General features: G+C 37.9%; 1 protein-coding gene across 1 annotated transcript in view; it reads right to left on the reverse strand.

Annotated features, from left to right (window-relative positions):
- Window positions 1-540: 540 nt before the first annotated feature.
- RAB4A (RAB4A, member RAS oncogene family) overlaps window positions 541-18,566 on the reverse strand; it is a 25,656-nt gene continuing 7,630 nt past the window's right edge. Inside the window, exons 2-9 of the mRNA XM_019472706.1 lie at window positions 17,846-17,893; window positions 10,226-10,306; window positions 8,872-8,986; window positions 7,254-7,316; window positions 5,865-6,019; window positions 4,839-4,934; window positions 2,705-2,865; window positions 541-1,326 (exon numbers count right to left, since the gene is read on the reverse strand). Of these exons, the coding sequence (XP_019328251.1) occupies window positions 2,750-2,865; window positions 4,839-4,934; window positions 5,865-6,019; window positions 7,254-7,316; window positions 8,872-8,986; window positions 10,226-10,306; window positions 17,846-17,893 (674 nt within the window). The 3' untranslated portion in view covers window positions 541-1,326; window positions 2,705-2,749. The remainder of the gene's footprint in view (window positions 1,327-2,704; window positions 2,866-4,838; window positions 4,935-5,864; window positions 6,020-7,253; window positions 7,317-8,871; window positions 8,987-10,225; window positions 10,307-17,845; window positions 17,894-18,566) is intronic.

Consider the following 18,566-nt stretch of genomic DNA (forward strand, 5'->3'; position numbering starts at 1 on the left):
AGAAAGTCTGAATTGCATGTTTTAAACACAGGAAAAAAAAAATATCAGTACTAAGGCTGAAATTCCCCTTGATGAGTTTCACAGGAAGAACGAACTACATAAGTAGTACGCTTGATTTTTTTCCTTCCATCACACGAGTCTCCTGGGGGCAATGTGGACAGCGTTACGTACAGTGCACTCACATGAAGTTCAAAGGTCTTGTCTCCAGCAAGACAGACTCTAAGTTCCCAATAGAGCTCCAGCAAGACAGACTCTAAGTTCCCAATTTTAAAGTGTAATTTTAAAATTCAAGTTCTTACTTGTACTTCACAAATGTTTAAGAAAAAGAAATTAGTATTTTAAATTTCATACATTCAGGATACTTTAGAAGAACCTGTTTGGGTTCAGTTTGTACCTCACCAGGTATGCTTCAACAGAGATCATATTTCCACAGCTGATTGCTCTGTTTGTGATAAGAGGTTAGGAGAACTCCTACTGTGATAATTCTCCATAAGCCCGTGCCCCTGCCCTAGAATCACAACACACACAGAAGATGCACAGTTCTGTTCACATATACATTCCACCTTCATGATGCCAGTGCTATACAAAACGTCAGGACCAAGAAAAAAAATCCAAGTCAGTCAACAGCTATTTGAGAGACTTATTTTTTCTAAACTTTTGAAGTTGGATAAAAGAGCTTCAGAAGTTATTTAAGAACTGTGATAAAATAGAATATGTGAACGTCAATAAAAATTACTTTTCCAACTTGACATATTAGTAAACTTAAGTATGGGTCCTAACCATATACTGAGAATCAGTCATGTCAACAGCTTGTTAGAATGTGGCCAACTAAGTAGGAAAAAGTAAAACAACAACCCCTCACTGACAGTGCCAATGGTTCTGTAATTCAGGTCATAAATATAAACTATTGTGCAACAAACAAACATGACAAAGCCTACCTCAGTTAAATTTGTTTATATGATAAAAAAATAAAATATTAAACTGCTTGTAGTGCAACATTCTATCAGCATACGTAAGTATACCATGCTTTGTAAATTTACTGTTACATTATTTACAGTATATAGCAATGCTTTAAACTAGAGGTGAAGGAACAAAAATAGGTAATGGAAAATGTTTACATACAGGTATGAGTCTTAATATTGTCCACTGAATTATCAAGTTCGCTTTGCAGACTTTTGTGTCACGTGAACATTCCTGCCCCACACCACACGGTACACCTTTCTGTCAGCAGTGGTCTGCTCTGTTTGTAGATAGTGGAAAGATGTTTTTAAAAACTGCATAGCCTTCAAGCTTTTCTGTTTCTTCAAACACCATTTGCAAGGACAGCTGTAAAATACACAAGAACTCCATCAATTACCTACATCTGATCAATCTGAAAACTCGACTCCTGAAATAAGATCAATAACTATTCACTCCTGTAGAGCTGTGCCGAAGCTGGACTAAATTAACACCCTTTTCCAGCAGTCTCTTAGTTGAAGGATGATATTTTATAGGAGGAAAATAAGGGAGAAAAGCAGTTCAAGGATCCCTATCCATTTAAAATCCTGAGCTCTAATTGGGAGCTAAGCTCCCGGAATATAGAACAAAATATGAGAATGTAGACTTACATGCTGCCTTATTTAACATTCTGTAAAGCTTCTGCTGGTGTGCACTGCTCAAACTGATGAAAAATGAATACAGTAAAAATGATGCAGTAACTATGCCTGCAGTACTTGTTTAATTTGATATTGCTCTCCTTGTATTAGAGAAATAAGGATTAATGATATCAGAATAATTAACTACACAGCAATTCCTTAATTACCCTCATTGAGTGAGGGAGAAAGGACTGTCCTAACAGCCACTTACATACTGCAAGGAGTTATGTAAAATACATGAATACTGAGAGATGTCTTAAGGACAACTGTTTGTAAGAAAGACTAACCACCAAGCTGTTCTTGGGAGTAGGTTATGTGACTTTAGGTCTCTTCCCCTACTACTGCTAAAGGGAAAAATCTGTTCCTCACTTCCTCTGAAGAATGTCTTTGGAAGACTTTTAGAAGACTGCACACCCGTTCCACAGGCTGCAACAGCCCTAGAAGAGCTACTTCAGATGACAATGCTGCTATTTTCTTGTTGACATTTCTGCTCATAGCAGACAGGAATCAGAACCACTTTGGGCTGGTTTTAGGTAGGGAAAAAAAAAGTGTAAGTTTGAAATCCAGTATTACCTTTAATTTTCAAGTCTCAGTCTTTAAATTTCCTATTTTCAGGACAGACTATATAATAGCTTTGGACAATATAGCTTTGGACTATATAATAGCTTTGGACAAGATACTGCACCATACATTGTGAATTCTCATTTCTAGTAGTATTTGTCCACGATACAACAGAAATGGTTCACCTTCTCTACAGTGCATTAGGTAACTATTTGGGCAATAATGCATTTCAGGAATACAGAATTTTTCAATGTTTTCCAGAGCATTACTCAGAGTAAGCAAAGATCTATAAATACTTCAGTAAGAGCACTAGTCTTGCTTTAGTGGGCAGATGGTAGGAAGAAAAAAAAAATCAAAGTGTATTAAAAAAAAAATCCATTTTACTGTGCATTATTTCACTATATTCTATGTTACTTTACAGGCTAACTGTGAAAAAGCCAAGCACTCGATACAGCACATTTATGAAATATGGTAATTTACCCAATACCCTGAGATTTTTGTAGCCTTACCTTCTGTATCTAAAGTGAGTATTTGGAATTTTGTATTTTGTTTCTTTAACACCCACATTCTTGAGCACTTTGTGCTTGTGCTCTACGTGGTGATCTCAGCTGTCTCAAGGCAGCATCTCCATACTGAATACCTGAGCCCATTCTTTCTGGATCCAGTTCTCCTGATGAGAAACAAAATGGTCACAAGAAGATGGATCACTTGCAAATAATACATTCCAATTTAACTGACAACAGTAGATAAAAATGCGTAATGATATTCTACTCTAGTTATGGAGAGATCTATTGCAATTCTGTTTACTTTTAGGCAATTCCAAGCCTGGATCATCTTCTCCCGTAATTTCAACCATGTGCCCTTAATCACAATGACAAAGCAGTTTGTCTCCGAGTTAGGCTGGTACAAGAAATGTATTCGCACTAACTACTTCTAACAAAGGAAATGTCCAAAACGTTTTCTGCGAACACTATTAAAACACACCTGCTTTCAGAGACTAATATGCAAAGAAAGAAGTACTGTACATACCAAGCCAAACAAAAATGGATCAATCTGACAGTATGATTCCATAAAGCACTGCCCCCAGAGGAAATGATCTCAACCTTCCCTACTTCTGGTATCTATTTTTGCCCAGTCCTTACCCTGTGCCTTCAGAAATGTTCTTACGGCTGTATGGTGGACTGGCCAAGATTAGAAACATTTAGGTTTCTTAAAAAAAAAAAAAAATCCCTCTGAATAATTCAGATCACTTATTCAGGTTCATTGCACACATGTGCGCCCTCTGTAAGTTAGCAGATGACAGCATGTTGAGGGGACCAGTTGATAGCTCGAGGGTAGGGCTGCCATTCAGAAAAGACCTTGGTCAAGCTAGAGGAACAGGCCAGCAGGAACCTCATGAAATTCAGCAACTACACATGCAGAGCTCTGCACCTGTGATGGAACACACACAAGCACGGGTACAGGCTGGGAACTGACTAAGTAGATAGCAGCAATTGGTTGGCACTGGGACACATTGCCCAGAGGGGCTGTGGAATCTCTGTTCCTGGAGCATCTCAAAATGTGCCTCAACAAGCCCCGGGCAACTTGGCTCTCACGTTGAACCTGAACGTGCTTTAAACAGGAGGCTGGACTGGAGACCTCCATAGGCTCTTTCCAGTCTCAATTTTTCCAGGATTCAATGCATGTGTGCTGGCACAAAGAAAACAGGAGCAGCTCACAGAAAACAGGACTTAATTCTGTTGTGGTAATGCCTCTTCAAATCAATCATGGAACTACAGTATCAGGAGAAATTAGCTATACTTTGCTTTTTGGTTTGTTTTCTTTTTGTTTGTTTAAAATGAAGGCTGCTGTTTGGCATTGATTTGATGCAGTAATAAGGAAATTCCTATGAAAATACCACATTCTTTTCATCTAAAAATTTGTTTGGCATTCAAAATGCGTAACTGGAGTCTGAGACAGACTTTTCAATATGGCCAATACTTAAAACTTTGAAGATATCAAACAACTAGAAGGTAAGAGAGGAAAACTGGAATGCACATTAGCTGTAATGACACCTAACACTTAGGAGCCTGCCTCCGATAGAAACCTGCCCACTTGCGCTGAGAAGCTTCTGGTATATTTCTGGATCTCCAAAAGTAAAAATGGTTTTAACCGAGAGGCAGGAAGGTCAATTCAGAGAAACACAGTTGCTAGGAAACATCCTTGAAATTTTCAGTTGTTCATATTGTTCAAATTCTCTTGACTGTATTTCCTGCTACATATGAGAAGCAGAATTAAAAGTTATGTCTGCCCTGATACTAGGTTTTTATTCTGCATTGCTAAACCTGTCTAATGTCAGGCTTGATGTTTGTAGGGACACAGCAATCCACAGAATGCACAGCCTACACTCAGAGCTGACTGTTAAGGTAAACACTGTGTAAAAACATCCAGAATTCACACCTTTTAGATATACAGATCGGACTTAGATGCCCATTCCTATTAAAACGTACGGGAAGCAGCTATAAACCAAATGGGTTATTTTACCACAATGAAATTTTCGTTCTTTGGGTTAATTCTATTAGAGAACTTTGAATGGCAATATTTCCACGTGTACTTTTAGTTTTCGGAGAAAAAAGCATTAAAAGAATATAAATCTCAATTTACCTGATTCAATTTTATTGAGTATTTTTCTTGCACACTGTACAAAGGCCTCTTCAACATTTTCCCCCGTTAGTGCACTTGTTTCCAAGAACATCAGCTCTGCATTTGACACCAGAAAAACAATCTCAAAACAAGTCTGGAATATCTGATATAGTAATTCAAAGCATGAAAGCTAGAAACAGTAAGAATTTTCTTAGGGAGAACTACTGTCAAATAGTATCGTCTGGAAAAATTAGCTTTTGATGCCAAAACCACAAAAAACCTTCCTCTGAAATTTATACATTAATCCTAGAAAGTTGGAATCCAAAGATAATAACCTGGGCTGTGCATGCAAAATAGTGCATGAAACCAAAGAACTTCATATAGTTTCCCATTAATAGACAGTTATATGCAAAAGGACAGCCAGCAGCAACAGTTGGTAGAAAGGACTTTTTATAATTGATTTATAAAAACAAAACCAGATTTTACTGATGGCAGGACCGCAGCACAGAAGCTCAGACTAAGACTGGCTTTAGCTGCCACAGATGTGTCCTCAGACTGGAAATTCTGAATACTACAGACCAGGTAATAGTCCTCTGGATCCATGTCATGCACTGAACTCAGTTTCCCATGAGTAAAACTCATTGCTTCCAACTGCAGCACACCCCATCCAATCTTGTCTATAATCTATAGAATCTGTAAGATGCTGAAAACTAGGAAATCATGCTCTTCATTTTCTCTTCAGCCCTTCAGAGGCAAGGCAATACCTGAAGTTGTATTACATTCCCTAGGGAATATATCTCCACATAGAAGGTATTCTTCAAGTAGCAGCTGCGACTGGAAGAATCGCTGGTAATGAGAATTAAATAGTACATGTAGTTCTCACTGCAGGCACTATCCTCTCTCTATGCCTCATGTACAGACAGAACTCCCATTTCTGTAGATATCTGAAAAGGTACAGCGGGCAAAGTACTCCCTAACTGCACAAAAAAAAATTATTTTAAGTATTAAGCATCTTTGAATGCTACATGAAGATTTTGTACTACTTACCATTTTCTTGTGCAAACCGGGATGCTTCTAGAAAAGTAACTTCACGATCTGCATCAAGATCCTTTTTGTTTCCACACAGTATTATCACAATATTTTGACTTGCTAACATTCTTGCATCTGTCAACCAATTAGTAAGCGCATTGTAGGTTTCCCGGCTATGTAGAAAATGACATCCTTTATTAGGACACACTCATTTCTAGTGAACAGATCACTGAACTAAAACTCAGAAGGCAAATCTGTCTTTGTGGCAAACCACAAATTGCTGCTAGTCAGCCAAGTGACCTACACATCTCAATATGCCAGCTACGAACTGGGAAGAGTATCAAGTTCCTTCATGAAACTGTTTAAACAGTTTAAAGCTTAAAGTTTTTAAAAAGCAAAACTAAATCAACCACAATATATAAATAAATATACACAATTATAAAATACCCTGTTAATGTGAAAAGCTAAAGTTTTAAGCACTAATCTAGTTTCAGCCTTTTGTGCATGAAATTTTGGGATAACAGAATGCGTTATTGTTCAACATGGAATTCAACTGATACTTAAGTTTCAGGTGGGATTGTAAGAATTTACTACACTTGTGGAGACTTGCATGCCTGAACTTTCACATTTGCGTCAAGACTAATAATATCGCAGGCAGTTACCCTGCACACACCATTAGTCATTGTAGTGGTGGTCAGAGATAAAGCCTTCAAGCAGTACGACTGACAGGTGAGTCCAACTGACCTTAAGCAGAAAACACCGATTTCAAAGACTGCTCAGAGGAGAACAGTCCACTCACAGGACAAAAAGCAACAGATCTAGCGAACCATCATCAACCAACATGAAACGTATCTGACAAGTATCAGTCAATGGTGGCCAGGAAAAAATGTGGAAATGTGTAATGCTAATTCTATTGGCTGCCTGTAATATTAAAATATTAAAAGATGCAGAGATGAACAGAATTTTGGGCTACAGTTAAGGAATGTGTAGGTAGAGCTAGCTTCTCCAGAGGATGACCTGTTATACCAGCATACTAATAAGGAGTTTCCTGGTACACAAACAGGGGTGTACCACCTTGGTGAAAAGTGGCTAAAGTCTGCTCTTAGTTTCTGCTGCAAGGCTTCCTGAGGCAGTGGTTGCGTGTGGTCTGCCATGATTAGAACAGCTACTGGTGAGCCTATTTCCATGTATTTGTCTAACCCTTTCAGACTGTTTACATTTATTACATTCATAATATCTCATGTAAGCAAGTTCCAAAACTTAAATACGCACTAAAACAAAAGTACTTTTTATACTTATTTTCTTCCTGCCCATTCTTCGTTAGAGGATTAGTCACTTCTGGGGGGAATCGTTACGCGTTAATTGTATCTGGTAGTCTATAAGCAAAAGAGTTGCTAGTTTTCTTACCTGGTTATATCATAGACAAGCAAAGCACCTGCAGCTCCTCTATAGTAACTCCTTGTTACAGACCTGAAATAGAATTACAGATGTACATTTCTGTAATATTGTCATTGTTTCAAATCTGGGTTAATATAATGCATATGAAATGCATATATTATGAAACAGAATTCTCATTTACATATTTGAAATAAAATGTGTGTTAGACAACATTATCAGCTGTGCAGCAGCAGACTGTTTACAAATAGACTTTTGACGAAGCACTTTCACTAAGTATAGCTGTACAGTGATTCTCAAAGTCCATTATGACCTGCATGCTGCTGAAGCTACACATATCATCACACTATATGGCCTGATACAGAACTGGGAGCTGATGGCGGTATCGGTGGCATGAAAACAGCATAATTAACTTATGTTTGAACTCTCAGCACTGAGGAGAGAATGAGCAAAGTAGCTGTAATTGCACAATTTAAGAGTCCTTAAGTTGAAGAGGAGGAGGCAACGAAATCAAAGCAAAGCATCCTTCAAAAGGTAAAGGAAGAGGAAAAATAACTGCTAAGTACGCAGAGGTGTGATCAGCCTTAAAAATAAAATAATTAGATAGACTATAAAAAGCAACAGGAAAAGAAGGACCTGCAAGTCTGTGAACACTTTGAACTTGAAAGAGCAGAATTTGCACAAGCCTCTAAAAGTACAGAGCCTCCAAACTTCTCAGAATCCCAGGATATCTGGCCAACACACTGAAGAGATCTCATTAATGGAGACTACATAGCACTGCCCAGCTTTACCTAGTCACAGATGTATTCAAAGAACTTGTCTAATAGAGGACATTTACCTGGATTGCTGCCCATTACTCAGACTTCTACCACCATACTCACCTTTGTTAACCACTGCCCCCCCGCCCCAAATCAAAGAAGCCTCTCCCACACACCCCATCCCCCAAAAATATAAAAAACTGATGTCCTATTTGATGGTGAATGTACTCAGGAGTACATTAGATCTTTACTGAGTTTGATCTATGCCTCAGATGTATGACACAGTTAAAATACAGCATTAAAAGTACTTTGGTGGTTCTAAGCTGACAAATACATTGCTTTTTCTTTAAGAAACTTAAAAGATCTCAGTCTTTCCAGAAGTGTATTTAGCCAAGTGAACTTGACAACGGATTTTTTTTCCCCTCTAATAAAATAATATTATACTATGAAACTGTTCTCATGCAGATTTTGAACAGCTTACAACTTCCTGGCATTTACTTATTCCAAACAATAGAAGGTCTTCTAAACACAGAGTTAAGCACACAGTTACTTAAAAAACTATTCTGAGTTTGACTGGTGAACAAACTTTTAGCCACATATTCTACTCATATACCTTAACCATCACAGAAAATACCCAACAAAAGCAAGGGCAGAACCTCAGATACTGCAAGGCAGCATTGCTTTACTGAAATCAATGGATCTATGTCGCTATGTCCAAGTTGGAAGATCTGGCCTAGTTAATAATATGAAAGGAGACAAACAATTCCACTGACCAAGAAACTATGCCTACTTATAAGCAGTGATAAATAATACCCAACACCCACAGCAACAATTTAATAACAAACACTTGATAAAATGATTGAAAAGGGTACCTGAATCTCTCTTGTCCTGCTGTATCCCATATCTGCAATTTTACATATTTACCACCAACATTTATGATCTTTGAACCAAATTCCACTCCTATAGTATGATTTGAGTCATCTTTGACTACAAAAAAAAGAAATAAAAACAGACTTATTTGGAGAATATTTAGAGTGAATAATTAGTTTTTACATAATCCAATTTAGGTATAATCAAAACTCCTCAGTGTTCAAATTACAAACTACTTCCTGAACCATCAAATTCAGTGCCACTCATAAGCCTACTGCCACCATGCAGAAATAAACATTCTTACAATTTTTGAACAGCTTATTCAATTCAAAATTACTACTAGAAAGGCCTGCCTTAATCAAATCATTCCCATTTCACATTAATAAATGACAAGATAACTTTTGTACACTTTTTTTTTTCCAAACTGTGTTTTCTAATACTTTGATGCAATTTAAAATTAAAATTCATGGAAAAGCAGAACACAAAAAGACAGTCTTGCCCGTGAATAAGCAAGAGCTACTTCTTCTTTAAAGTATGAAGTTGAGATACTTGCTTTATGTACACTGTTCACAGTACTTTATGTATCACAGATTCTCAGCAATATACAACTGCCCATACTAGAAGCAAGGTCACGATTCAAGTTCCATCATAGAATCATGCCATGTTCCTTAGCGATTACACATTATTTTCCCAGAGCTATTCCTCAAGAGATAAGGTTGAGAAAGATAACAGCCACCTTAGATTTACAAAGGTTTCTAAATGCATGTTATTTTTGTCTAATCATGAGCTAAATGCACTACCCAACAGGAAATTTTCTTTATATCATCTATTCATCTCTAAGTAACATTTACAATGGAGTCTCTACCAGTATTTATGATAGGACACAGTCCTTAACAAAGAACGTGGAGTATCTATTTATTTAGAAAGAGACTAGATGTTGGGAGATTTGAGTTCTATCCAACAGGCTTTCTAAATCTACTCAAGCAATTCAACTTTTCTTTCATCTGCTCAGTATTTTTTCTAAAAGATCCAAGTCTCTACTATGTATCTAGGGAAGCTTATAGCTGCAAGGTATAATTCTCACAAAAAGTAAGCCTGTATTTTTATCAACACCCTGTTAACATTTATTTGAGAGTAATAGGGAATACTGCTCAATATCAGGCTTTTGATTAGAGGCAAACAGTGAGAATAAAGATTTACAGCATGGTTCTGAACATAATTCTCAGTCAAAATCCTCATCTATACAAATAAAAGAATTATGGGAACTTCCATACAAAGAGTAGATACTCATGTAGCAGAGCCTTCATCTGTGGTACAAAGCAATGGAGAACTCTTACTGTGCTCACATATACTTACATTTCTTTTCAATAAATTGGTGTAGTAAACAGGATTTTCCAGTTCCAGCATTCCCTATGACCAAGAACTTAAACAGAAAATCTGAAGATGGAAAGACAAAAAAAATTGCTAGATTTTAGTACACGCTCACATTTTTGTCACAAGACCAAGTACACAAGCCAGCTATTCTCTAGTAGCTGTTATTTCAAAGATAAGGGAATAGATGACAAAATTAGCAAAATAACAATAAATCTGAAGAATAGCTCAGTGTATTCAATAGTGATGCTACAAAGTAAGAGCTAAGAATGCTATTTGTTTATGGAGATACAAGAATGACAATGAAAAATGGAAATGGCTGAATCCGAATTCAGTTAAAATAGGCTGAATTACAGGTATATGGTTGGCTTGTATTCCAGCAACCTGTTTTAAGGGTACGTAAGCTATTAGCTGCAGCCAGTGAAAATGCCCTATATAATGATGTAGTTTCTTAAAATCTATATGTTTGTACTTTTAAAAATGTTTGTATTTTTTTTATTTAGTCACATTAATTTGAACTTCTCTATATTAACTGCTTAATACTCATACTTCGTTTTAATACTTGTAAAGCTGGAAGAACTACAATATTTTTCTACAAAATTTACAGGCAAGAAGTAATTTTTATTCTGGGATGCCTGCTTTCACACTTCCTCCACGTGGTAAATCAAAGATACAGGTACTTCTGGCACTTTACCTATTTATAAGCCATTTACATCAGTGTTCATTAGTAATACATGTATTCAAGGTTTATGGTCCATTTGTATTGTTTTAACAGTTACATGTAATGCTTTAATACTACCTCCCCAGATCTGGTTTCAGTTTGGCTAAAGACTGAAGAAAGCTTCCTTGTCTTACCACTCTCAAACATATAAGCTGATAAACTGTGATTAGAAAGTTTACAATTGCTTCCCCTAATATAGAGCCATCAAGGCAACCTTGACAGTTCGTGCAAGATTCACTATTTATTTTTCTACCAGCAACAGCATTTTTTACAGTCATCTTTACAACTTTATTGCAGTTTCTCTTACAAACATAGCAGGTCTCCAGAAGACATCAGGTAAGCACGCAATGAAAAGGATTAAGTTTGCAATATCAACAAAAATAAAAACTTAACATCGGTTTCATTAACAATGTTCAGAGCTGTCAAATGGGTTACACAGATATTGGCCCAGAGGATGGCAGAATAAAAAAAAATTAGACTATGCTAAGCAAGTCAAAGCACTGATACATTACTCTATCAGAATCTTGTTTGAGTCTTTAGTTTTACAAATTGAATTTAACATGCACACAAATCTACGTGCTCATTCCATTTCACACAGGAATTGTTATTTGTTATAACATCATAAACACACCCTAGCAATGGTAAAAGCAGCAAGCAAGTTTCTCATATGGTAAGAAAATTCCCACTGTTGAAAAGTCAATAGCAAAACAGAGGGCTATGAATCCTGGGAACATCCACCATCCTTTGCCTTCACCTGTTTTCCAAATTTTATTCATATTTAAAATGAGGTAGTGTTTTACTAAGGATTTTTGCTTTTTTACATTTTACCTTTGCATGATTTTTCTTGTTTCAAATGTTGCAACAGGCTTGGTATAGATTCTGTATTCTACCCTTCTCAGAAAAAGATTGCTGTTTCTTTCTCACAAATATGACCATTTACACGCTCAAGACATTCTGTTCCAAACTCCTCTCATTCTTCACGCCCCCACCCAGCTGCTCATGCTTTCTGGATGAAAAAAATAGTTACAAAAAGGATTTTGCTTCAGGTTGTGAAAATTTTGCATGTTAGCTCCCGTAAAGAAGGGCCCTTCATGTCATCTCAACTGCAAAGCACGCTGAAGCTGAGAATGCTTCATTCTATCAAATCTTCCCTGTTAGTATGAAATGTAGGTATCATAAATAGCCCCAAAGTGTTAGGTTAAGAAAAAATTCACCTCTGAAAGAAAGCCAGGTTTCTCTTTTTATGGACCAAATATCACTAGTTAGCTGCCTTGTGTACCTTTTTGTATATTTAAACTACCGTGGGTGTGTGTAATCTCACTGGTTTTACCACTTTCACAGAGTTTCTCAAAATGCGAGATGTTCTGAGACATAGTCACTATTAAAATAATCTGGGTTTGGTCTCTGCAGTTCTTCCAAAAATAAATCTGAAATCCAGTTAAAACCGGTTCTCCTATGTATCTGGCGAATGCTGTTTGTCAGATTTTCTTGTTAAAAACAACTACAAAATTCACGTCTACCTTCCTTTTTTCCATGGAAGACTCATATTATTGACAGTAGTATAACAGCTACTGTCTAACGAAACCAGGAAAAGAATAAAACCAAATCTCTCTTCCTACACCAATTTGCTCTGTGATTGTAAGCACTGGTTGTTAAACATGGTTCACGAAGCCATACTTGTGCAACCCACAAAACCATGCTGAAGAGCAAATTTAACACGCTGCTCTGTTCTGCGCAAACAGGCTGCAGGCCAGTGAGAAATTGAAACAACGGTGTCGCTGCCAGGGACTGATCTGCAATAGCTTCAGAACAGCAGTGTATTTTTCCTGAGGTGTTTTAAGTTGAGGTGCTTTATATTTTGCTCTGAAAGCAAGAGTGATATTTGGGGATTTTATATTCGTGTCTTTAAACTGGTAACATATTCTAGCAGCACTTTATAATAGACTCCCAATTCCTGTCAAGATCCTACTGTGCCACACAACTTTAAAAGCAAATCTTTCCTACAGATAAATCACTTAAATGCCGATTCAATACCTGCTTACTTAGTAGACAAAAAAAAATATATTTCCCTCTGGCAAAATAGCAAACAGGTTTTCTAAGGTGAAACTTGAAACTGCAATTACAATTCACTTGTTTACAGTATGAAAGTAAGAATAAAACACATTTCTCTACCACAGAATGGAAATATCAATATCTTATAATAAAAAAATCAAAACCTTTCTGCACCAAAGAAGGCAGCAATGTTTCCAAACACATGTAGACTCGTAAATGTTACATTTGTGAATGTAACTTCAAAGTAACTGCTTTTATCAGTTTAAACTCCAATTTTATGTAAATTGTTCAAAATAGCAAAAGACTTTTAGACTTATGTTAACGGTTTATCCACAAGCAGTGGATAACATGTTTCAGGAACTATGGAATACTTTGCACATTTAATCAACTGCAAGGAAGGACAAGAAAAAGGATTTGCCAATACCAAAAGTCAAAATACCCATATTTAACAAGTTTTTAAGTTCACAGCCTAGCATATTAATGAGTAAGGTAATACCAGGTAAGAACAGGGAGAACATTTTTTATTCTGTTATTCTGGAACTTCTTTCTTATAATGTCATTCTGTATGATAACAGGAACCACATCAATTACATTTTTGTAAGTTTTTTTATTGCTTGATTTAGGACATGAAATATCTTCTCTTTGAACTGTACAGATGTATCTAAAAATTTAGCACCATTCAGAAACAGAGAAACTGAATGAGATTGGACAGATAGCTTCTTTTAGCCCAACTGTAACATTACTGTGTACTCACACTCGGGAAAAACTTTTATATATTCATTCTTTGCAATTTCACCAAATGCAACTCATTCTAGTGTTTGCACTACTGCTTAATTGCTCTAGTTTTTCTTTTTGGTGTCCTCTTCCCAGAGGAGTTAAGTCATTTCATAGCTTTTTTGTTTGTTTGTTTGGCAATTGACAAAGCAGCTCTGAGCTCCAACATTCCAGTTAGCTGCCAAGGCTGTCACCCTAGAGAAGTTTTTCTTTTGAATTCTGTTGTTCCTCCTTCATGGAAAAGCTGAAAAGCAACATCATTCAGATGTTACAAATGCTCGCTACCATGCTGGCTACTGAAAAGGTCTAGAAAGTTAAAGTACTTTGGCTGTAAATAAGATCATCATTACACAGAAAGGATTTAGGAAGAAAACTGAACTCTGTGCCAAAAGGCGAAAGGGTTACAAGACATGAACTAGAGAAAGCATAAAGAGATGAAAGATCGCACAGCACGGCTGTTTAAGGAAATAAGGCAATATAAAGAATCAGCTTACTCCCCTCTATGAGCTACATGCATCACCTGATCTCAAACTGTGTAGGAGGTACAGGGAACAAAACTTAATTTCTAGCACAGGTGAAAAGGAGTAAAACTGTGGCTCCACCCCAAAGATGCACCAGCAGCTAAACTACGTGTTTGGGGGCAGGGGGGTGAAGAAGGGGGACTGAGGGGAAAGGAGAAGGGAGACAATTGTGGGCTTTGACTCAAGTACCAGCAAAAACAGATGGTTGATGTGGAAACCACCCCCAGACATCCAACCTCCTCCTTTGACTTAAGTTTACTTCAGCAGAAGGAATAATTGAACAGCTTCTGAGCTACTGCAGCTTAGTCTTTAAAATGTAGTGAGAATTAAATCGTTTCTTATATGCTTGATAATACAGAAGGGGGGCAGAAAGACCAAATTGCATCCTCAATCTCAGTCTGGTCTTCTTCCAACTCCTTGATAAAGAGTAGAACTTATATTCACTAATGCTGACCCTTTGGAAACTCTCTCATTCACACCATGAAAAAGTCTCTTCTAGTAGTTAGACATCTTCTATTTTGCAGCAGTCTGCATAAGGAAAGAGTGCTCTGAAGCACTGCTACTGGCATATGCTGTCTCTAAATGAGAGAAAAGAGGAGCTATTCTCCCTGCTTACTCCTTTCTCTAGCAATAAGAGTTAACACGATAAACAGGTAGAACAGATAAACCTAGCTCTACTCCAATCTGCATAATGAATGCTTGAAAGAGGGAAGATCTGCTTCCTTACAAGCAAAAGAGCTATGCCCTCTAAGCAATAAAATCAGGTTTTAAATAAACTGAAAGCCAGGGTGATAAATGCAGAGACCATCAGATAAGTGGGGGGGATGGGGAGAAAAGAATGAATCAAATTGTCCTGACCAAAAAGGAGTATTTTAAAACAGACAGAAAGACCATACATTCTCTGACAATGAGAGGGATTGATGAACTCATGTGACCAGACTGGCAGTAGTAGATACTGGTGGAGGAAACACAGAGAAGTAGGGACTGAAGAGATTTGACTGGAATCTTACATGTCACATTTACTCAAAGGTGGTACAACCTGTCTTCTCTCCTTCTATCATTTAAAATCCAAAGGTTGCTTTGCATTTACCTATTATAAGGGTAAGCGATTTTTAAGTCAGTCTATATTTACCATAACACAAAACCATGTACATTTTGCACTGGGAAGCAGGAGGGAGCTTGCGTGTGTTGTTACATGGTAACTATCTACAGAGAGGCCACTGCATCTCAGAAAACTCGAGTTAGAATAATTTTCCTATGAATAAGAGATTTGTTTCCAATGTTACAAGATAAACTTTTTAAAGAATGACCCTCCTCTCCCAAAAGCAGCAGTAAAATGTTCTTTCTAAACACAGTCTTAAAATTCATGGAGTTTTCTTCTATTCAGGATTGGTTTGGTTTTGGCACTTCGTAAGGGAAATAAATTAATCACATAGGAAAGGGATAAACAGATTAGAAAGCCAAGAGCAGAAGATACACAGCTGATGAAATAGATCTACAGGAGAGAAAATGTGGATTGCAAACAAAGAATTTAGTGCCAAGACTATGAGAAGCTACAGACCTTCATTTGAAAAGAGATAAGAACCACAGCAAGAGACAGAAATAGTTGGTAAGTCTGGGTGAACAGAAAAAGTTCAAAGCAGACAGAATTTGAGACAGAGAAGAGAACACAGGGAGGAATAAATCCAGGAAGAGACATGTAAATTAATTGACGTGGATAATGAAGTATGACAGGCAGAAAGGACAGATCAGAGGAAAGGCTCTTTTCTTCTCATAGATTGAGAAAAGTATTGAAAAAAATACCACTCCTTTCAAAGGGAAGAGAAGTTGAAACCTCACAGTAAAATTAAAGTCATATAAAAGTCAGACAGCAAAATGACATTAAAAAAAGAACAAAAAACCCCAACTACTTTCCTGAGCCTACCTGTATGGGATGAAAAGCTTGAGGTTACATAATTAGGATGGGTCATAATCCAGGCGATATGAAGAAAACCCAATTCATGAATAAGCATCTACAAGGGCAGTAGCTACAGGGATTCCTGTAGCACTGAGGCCATAGAGTGACCACTGATCTCAGTCACCAGGGGGAAACTGCCCTAATACTTCTATCATCCTTGATGATCACTGTAACAGCTGGTCAGAAACAAACCACTCTTTGTTAGGACAGTGAGCAGATAAATCCCAGAGAGTTCATCAAGCACAGAAGATCCATGATTTTATCACACCATTTACTTTGAACTGTCAATTGGGCTGCTATATATGTGGACAGGACACTGCAAAATTAGATACTGGTTACTGTTATGGTCAGAGATGGTATAGCCATTGTTAAGTTTTATGTTATAACTTAGTTTTTATTCTTCTATCTACTCTAAACCTTGACACTCTTAAGTATTCTAGCTCAGAATTTTTGTAGCTTCTGTACAAATAGAACAAACATTGAAACTCAAGAGAGAAATATACCAAACAAGAATTAAACAAATAAAAGGAACAGACCACAACAACTGTAAACCTTCGATTTTAAGGGCTGGTTTTCTAGGACATCAAAACAACTGGAAAGTATCAACAGCTACAGTGGGCTTACAATTGCTATTTTGCATCACTGGAACAATGCAAAAAATGTTGAAATGTACTTGTTTAAGACACAATCATCTATTTAGCTTGCTTACTATTAGAGCATCAAAAGAGAAGCACTGCTGAAATTCTGTCATCTCTGGTTGTCTACCCACTCATTTGCTTAGAGACCACCAATCCCACTATAAGCACAGCCAAGGTGATCCCAGTTCTTGATCACAAGAGTTCAGAGCATGAAGAATTAGCTCAATCTCACATCTAAATCAACAGAGCACACCTCTCTGGTTTCTACATATAAGTTTTACATGTTTCAAGAAAGTATGAAAAAAGTAAGCAGGGTCTTGATATCCTAACATTTGCACTTCAAGGGCTGCCCCACACTCTTGTCTCATTTTGCCCCTTAGTTCCGTGCATTTGCTGTACACCAAAGCACTGACCAGTGGGACAAAACTTCTTAAGCACTGATGACCAGAGTATTGAAAATAAACTGATTTACACAGCAGAAACAATCAGGTAAGTTAGCCTACTAGTAAGAACTCCTGATGGCTATTGCAGTTAGCAGAGTTGTTGTGCCCAATTCTCCTGTAATTGTCCAAACCATTCCTTATTTTCAAGACTCTCCTCTAAAAGCAAGAGGATGCAAGTCCAGCTCTAAAGTCTGAACAGCTACTGAAGAGAAGATGTTGCAACAAAGCTAGAAAATGACAAGTGAAAGGGTTTATCACAGTATTCAATTCTGATCTTACTCTCCAACAGCCAATCATATGGGCTTTGAAAATGTTTACATGTATGATGGCATTTTTATACTGCAAAATATTACAGAACTGTATGTTATGGAAAGGGGAGGAAAAGCAAATTGATTCAAGCAAACAGAATTGTTTCAAACAAAGTTATAAAGAAGAGAAATGAATACTATTCAGTCACTTCCCATCTCCTCCACCTAGCCAGCGATATAGCTCTGCTTACCTTTTCGACTCCTCACTTCGATGCTTCCCTGTAAGGCACTGACACACCCTGTCAGTGCCAGCACTCCGACTTAACTCCTTCGGATGTTTTTCTACTAGTAGTAGTTAGATGTCCATGCCAACATAGGGACATACGAACATACTCACTACTCTTTTTCTCTCACGCACTCTCACAATCAGTTCTTTTTGATGCTTGCACTTCTAAGACAACAGGACTGAAAGCCTAACTTGACCCGCAAAAGAACACAATCTCCAATTAAAGAGGCATGCAGCTTCTCCCAGGGGACATGCACTGCAACTTTCGTCCTGAATTCCCTTGTAACCATAACAAGTAGCGTCTAAGTTCCCTCGCCGAGATCTCACTCACATTTCGAGTCAACACTTCCACAACACGAAAGATAATTGTGAACGCTCACTGTCGTGTCAGCCCGGGCAACAAAGGGAGGGGTAGGGCACCGCGGTGCACACAGCTCACGGGAACAGGCAAAAAAGACAAGCACGCCAACCGGGGGAGAGAAACCCGCCTGAGCCCCGAGAGCCGCCACAGACTGCAACCTCACGGCTCATGCCACACCGGCTCAGCCCCTGCTCCGCCGCCTCCCCGCTCTCCACGGCCGCCGCCCCGCTCCTCGGGAGGTGACTGCCCTGCCCCGGGCCCGCTCCTCCGGGGGGGAGGGGGAAGAGCAGGGTCCTCCCACCCCGCCCCGCCCCCGGCTCCTACC

This window comes from Aptenodytes forsteri, unplaced genomic scaffold (genome assembly GCF_000699145.1).
Source record: "Aptenodytes forsteri isolate BGI_AS27 unplaced genomic scaffold, ASM69914v1 Scaffold132, whole genome shotgun sequence".
In the NCBI taxonomy this organism is placed as follows: domain Eukaryota; kingdom Metazoa; phylum Chordata; class Aves; order Sphenisciformes; family Spheniscidae; genus Aptenodytes; species Aptenodytes forsteri.